General features: G+C 49.2%; 1 protein-coding gene across 1 annotated transcript; it reads right to left on the minus strand.

Annotated features, from left to right (window-relative positions):
- Positions 1-2,593: 2,593 nt before the first annotated feature.
- On the minus strand, positions 2,594-5,853 carry LOC148011628 (uncharacterized). Its single transcript, XM_087670912.1, has 2 exons — positions 5,295-5,853; positions 2,594-4,444 (listed from the first exon to the last, which is right to left on the minus strand). The coding sequence occupies exons 1-2, from the start codon at positions 5,585-5,587 to the stop codon at positions 2,749-2,751; spliced, it is 1,989 nt and encodes a 662-aa protein (XP_087527038.1). The 5' UTR covers positions 5,588-5,853; the 3' UTR covers positions 2,594-2,748.
- Positions 5,854-6,074: the final 221 nt, after the last annotated feature.

The raw sequence follows: 6,074 nt of genomic DNA on the forward strand, positions 1-6,074 counted from the left end.
TCACTTACACACACACACACACACACACTCTCTCTCTCTCTCTCTCTCTCTCTCTCTCTCTCTCTCTCTCTCTCTGTCTCTCTCTCTCTCTCTCTTTGTTATTTGTGTGTAGGGAACCTGTTGAGCTACTTAAGGCATTAGTTACCTGACCTAAGTCACAAGGTTTGGGAGAAATGCCACGTCAAAGAGCAAGCCATGAAAGGTAGTTGATGTAATATGGCCGCCTATCGGCTATCCAAGCACGTTTTTAGCGGTCCATCGAGAAATGAAACTAAGCGTCACCACCTTGCACTCCCATGGAATGTTTCAAGGTTTTTCACCTATAGTTTCCCGAGTCCCCCTTACAACAGAATGTTCACGGCCGAACCCACTAGGATTGATTTGAAATCTGGCCTCCTATCATCAAGGTCTCTTGATGGTATTTTAGCATTGGATTCTGGACATCCTACTTTACGTAGAGATACCTAATCCGAAGTTGACTCATGCCACACTTGGTTCAAAGAGAATGGGAAATGTGAGGGATGCGCCGTTCAACCTCTCTGCCGGTAGGACATAGTCCCATTCCGGTCTCCTAAAATGGCATGAATTGCCTTCTAACCTATCAATACTTAAAGGTCAAATGACGGTAAAACCTTGTGAGAAGCCTCCCAGTTCTCTAGGACCACCCTGCCATAGGATAGACCCGTCGGGGTTCTGCCCACTCGCTTCCCTTGATAGCTTTAGTTTTATAATAATGTCCTATCAGATGTATGTGTGACATTTAAACTGGCTTCCTTAATTAAGCCTTTAGGGAACAGGGTTCATTCGCATAATTTATGGCTTCGACATGAAAACAATGCAAGCAGTCTTTTTGACAAACAAGTTCCTTAGCTTATTTTCCAGTTAATCTTTGTCTCCTTCTCATACAGGAGAAATTATGTATCCCTTCTGTCCAACAGAAGTAAGCAGTCCAAATCACATGGCACCACAATTTCTATCCTTTATCTAGAATAGGATCTTCCAACGCCCCAGATGTTAGGCTCACGACAGTCTCCAACTCCATCCCAGACTCGACAAGGGGTGTCCAGAGCTCCATTGACCCCAAGCGATCTAGGAGTGAGACACATTTTCCATGGTAGGCCTTTTCACCACTCGACCTTCGGCCCGTGAATCGAGCAGTGCTCTCTCGGGTCGAAACATAGCGTGACCTTGGAGATAATCCACCCGCACAAAATATCATTCCTTAATTAATCCAATTAAGAATCAAGCACAATCAAGGCAATCAACCCGATATCATCATCCAAGAAAACATTGCTTATTTTTGCGTGGAACTTGTCGTCACAGACCCTTGCCATGCATTTACCATCAAGCAAATGCACTTGGAATAATCATCCAGATCACATTTCAACGATCAGTTTAATGCAAAAAAGCATTTAGGATGATGTTAGATCAATCAGAAAAATGGTGATATTTATTTTCAACATTGGAGGAATAATCGTGATAACCTTGCCATCACGTATTTGCTCTCCTCCTTGGGATCAAAAAGCGATTCTATGTAAAATTTGCCTAACACTCCTTTCTTTGGCTAAGGCATATGTTAGGGTTTCAAACACTGAACATGACATAAGTTTTATTATTCACTTTCATTGATCGATAACCTAGCCTTCTTCCCAACAAGTACAAAAACATCGGTCTTTCCTTTGACTTAGGGTTTCCTAATCCCTAAGTTCTTCCCTTGCCTTTGAGGCCTGGAGATGTTGTTTGCATCTAGTCCAACCCTGAATAGGATTGATAAACATAGTCGCTATCGGAATCTCAAGGCATCTTAGTTTTAGTCCTAATGATTATTATTTGTACTAGCTACGCATAACTTCAAGAGCCCAATAAACTAATAGCTCATGATATTAGCAAGAATTTAAGGCAAGGTCAATTTGTGTACCATCGATGCATGTTTCATATAATCTTCCCCATGCATGCACCGTTTATGTGCGTAACCCTTAAGTAACCTTTATGTTCTTTATGCCACGTATGACTTTGTTGTGTAGCACTGGGATACAAAGTATTTGAGTACACGGGTTTGTGCGAACCTCAATGCGCCATATGCATAAATCTATGCAAGGTCATCTATGGTTGCGGAAAGAGTAACTTATGATCCCCCTTATACATAAAGGCATAGCACATGTGTGTGTATGATTCTTGATAAATGGTTTTTTAAGCTTCATATATATTTGATGAGATTTTTTGGATGCTTAGAAATTTGCTTATGGCTATAGTCTTTTGATACACATTCAACTTGTTATGATTGAAATCCATCTATGTTGTTCAATGAACAATTCTTTGATTTCTTTACAATGTACACTTTGAAATGTGTGTTGATAAAGCATCTCAATGTTTTCATTAAAATGTTTTCTATTTTTCCATTGCCAACATTTTACCTTGGTGTTGTTTGAAAATTTTGCAAAGATTAGAGAACATTTAAATATAACGGTGTTTCTTTAATATTTGTTCGTTTCTGCCAGCATATCACTAAGTAACAAAATGCAAAGTGAGCGAGGTATGGCCTCGCAAGCTTGCCAACTTCGTGAAGCATGGTTAGCAGCCCTAGCAAGCCACCTAGTATTTTAAAAAATGCAGCACAGAGGAATACCATGAAAGGAGCGAAATGTGAGAAGTAACATACCAAACGAAGAAAATAGATAGTAAACATGAGTTGGTACAAAACCGTGCAGCAGTAATGTCAGAGCATTTTATTGATCTCTCTGTGAAGTCTTAAGTCCAGCGGGGCTGGCTGGTGGAGGAGCGAGAGGAGGGGTGACGAGCGGGGCCATGGCTGCGCTTCTGCATGTACGAGATGGTGGGGCGAGAGTAGACGGAAGAGGACGAGGAGTTGGAAGAGGTGGAGCCGCCGGCAGCAGCGGCGGCGGAAGAATTCCGGGCCTTAGCGCTGGCGGAGGAGGGAGAAGTAGATGATCTGAGGGGGGGCCGCACAGGGGGATCAGGGCTGACGGACGAGTTATGCTCCGACGAGGAAGAGGAGGCCGACGGCGACAGTGACGACACGGGCCGCCGGATCGACGGCGGCGGCGTGGTGGCCGCCGACGACGAACGAGAGGTGCGCCCCGAGTTGGGCCGCCCGTGGCTGTAGTACGCGTTCACCCAGGCGGCCGTCGACCCGGTCCCATCATCCTTCAGGCTCGTCGACCTTATGGGCTTCGGCGTCGCCCCAGCCCCGTCGTCAGCGGCCGCCCCCCTCTCCGGCAATTCCCACCTCTCCCTCCGCCGGCTCCCCGCCGCCGACGTCGCCAGCAGCATTGCGTCCACGTACTCCAGCACCGCGTCCGTCTGAATTCCCTCCTCCGTCGTCTCTGCCGGCCTCCGGCATACCGCCACTACCGGGGCTACCCTGGCCTCCTCGATCAGTATTTCCGTCTGCACCGCCGTCTCCTCTGCCGCCGGCCGTCTTTTCTTCTTCACCTTCCGTCCACCGCCCGCGCTCTTCTTCTTGTCTGCCGCTTTCTGCTGCAGCGGCTTCGTCTTCACCTGCTTGGTCCCCGCTTTGGCTTGCGCTTTCCTCCCCGTAGTTGCCCCTGCTGTTTTTCTCTTATCGTTTCTATCATCTTCCTCCTCCTGCGGCTCGTCTTCTTCGTCATCTTCGTGGTCAGCTTCACCTTTCTTAGCATTTGCTGTCGGCTTCTGATAATCCTTGCTCGCCGGAGGCTCCAGCTCTGCGGCTGATGATGCTTGAATTCGCGCAATATTAGCTGGCTGCTTTCTCTCGTTCTCTTTGCTGTCAGCAACGGCGGAGCTGGCAGGGTCAGCTAGGACAGCTGATGACGAGGCAAGGCTGTCGACGGGGGAGCTGCTGCGAGGGGTGAAAGATTTCTGCTTGTTGACTGTCTCCATCATGGCAGCGGAGGTACGCCGGGGGGGCTTCTGCACCTGGCCACGGAAGAGTTCATTGCGCTTACTCTTCCACAGGGGCTCGAGCCAGTCCTTCGCGGTATAGACGGTGGTGCCCCATTGCTTGGGCCGTCGCCAGAACAGGCCCGTAGAGGAGGCCCGGCCCGAAGTAGAAGAAGAAGCTGAAGAAGAGTTAGAAGGACTAGCAGCTATGGCGGACGCACAATTAGAGGCCCTGTGGTCCTGCTTGAGGCGCGGTGGCTTCGACACAATGAACGCGAAGTTGCCGAACTCGTCGAACCCTGCCGAACCCGGCATCCATAGATCGTCCCCTGTCTGGAACCTCACGTACTCGTTCTCTCCCGCCATCGCCGCTATCTTCCCCTCCAGAATCGCCACCTCCTCTGCCTCCCTCACCTGGCACCCCATTATGAAGATCGTGTGCCCCTTCCTCATGGCCCGCCGCCTCAGCTTCGACGTGTCTAGCACCAGTGTTGTCAGTTCCGGGGTCACAAGCTCGCATGACACCACCGTCAAGTCCAGGTCGATGTTGGTTTGAAAGAAGCTGTTCTTTTTAAATTTATTTCATCATGTAGCCATAGCCATCATTGCAAGCAATAAAGGATTAAACGTCAATATTCTTGCTCTCTGTACCAACATATAAGCGACTGTACCGAAATGCGTTGATAAGCAGGGGGCAGCATCAATGGACTGATATCAGGAATAGAATTGGATCAATATTGCCGAAACGACGCCATTGAAGTGTGGCCATGAAACTCAAGAGAGAAACTAGTTGAACCAATTATGAGAAGCACCTGTTACTAATGAAGGAGGCTTGACCGTAGATGTCAGGGATGAACGACCTAGCTGAATGAGTATGTACATTTCGAGCTGCATTTCAATGGCGTGGAAGACTATGTGTGCACAAGAAGTTTTAGACGACAAATCCCAAACATTAATTCCCACCCTGTAAATTATGACAGAATGAAGAGCTTCTACGAAGGACGGACTTTATACCTGGCGAGGTGTGGGTTTTTGGGGAAATCCCGGGAAATACGTTTTTTGTTTCTTCCACAAGGTATGGGGCGTTCCCTTGTAGAAAGCTCACAATGTTACATTCCTATATAGACTGAGACTATGGAGTTTCCCTCCAATCGATACTGGCTAAAACTTCTTGTGCATCGCACATCTGTATTTGAGGGGTCGTTTGCCAATTGGCAATGTTGAATACAGATGGACGGATGATCTGGAGTAGATCCGTATCTTCTTTCAGTGTATAGTAGGAGGTGCTTAAGCAGCAGCAGCAGCAGTGAGAAAACGAATCACAGAAGGAATTTTGCTGCGCCCGGAGCGAGATACGTTGGAATAGTAGGAGGAGGAAGGAGGAGGAGGAATTATAATAAGAGGAGACTCACATGTCGGGGACGAACTTGCGCTTGACGTAGGTGAGGGAGGAGACGTCGGAGCAGAAGGTGAGCTCGGCGCGGTGGAGGCAGGCGGCGGAAGGGATGGTGGTGTGGGTGGTCAGGACGAGGGTGGGGTGGATGAGGAGGCCGATGCCGCGGACGAGGGACTTGCCATCGTTGGCGAGGAGGCCGGTGATGGACACCACGGAGGCGTGCTGCCCCGTCACCGCCGCCTTGGCGCTCGACACCTGCGGCGGCCTCGCCGGCGGGCTCCCGCATATCCACTCGCTAATATGCACCATCTCTTCTTCTTCATCTACCGTCTTCTAATTCGCAGTACTGCCGCTTATACAACACCACCACTACTTGAATTGCCTTCGTTTTGTCAGCAGCGACACGTGGTTCCATTCCAGGTCGTCGCCGTCGTCGTCCCTGCAGCGTATGAGGACCGTTCATTTGCAGACCAGCCGCATCCGGCCGGGATCATTTCATCCTCTGCCTTCCTTCCTGCGTTCGACTCGATCCCCCCCCCCTGTGGTCCCTAGGCAACGTTTCGCCGCCGGATCAGCCAGCTGAAATGTGCCGCTTCGCCTCCTCGTAGAGTCGAGAGTCGCTTAGCGTAGCCGAAATTTCCATCCAACCTAGAGACGTTAGCCAATGTAGTCACATCTAACGAGGTACGTGCTCCCGACGCTTCTCCGGTTTGGGATGCTTCCCATTGGAGGGGGACACACTTCATGCAACAAGACGGTTCTCACATAAGCATTGTATTTTGGTATAGTGTGGCTT

This window comes from Lygodium microphyllum, chromosome 28, assembly GCF_053477565.2.
Source record: "Lygodium microphyllum isolate KBCC chromosome 28, Lygodium_microphyllum_v1.1.10, whole genome shotgun sequence".
Classification (NCBI taxonomy): Eukaryota; Viridiplantae; Streptophyta; class Polypodiopsida; order Schizaeales; family Lygodiaceae; genus Lygodium; species Lygodium microphyllum.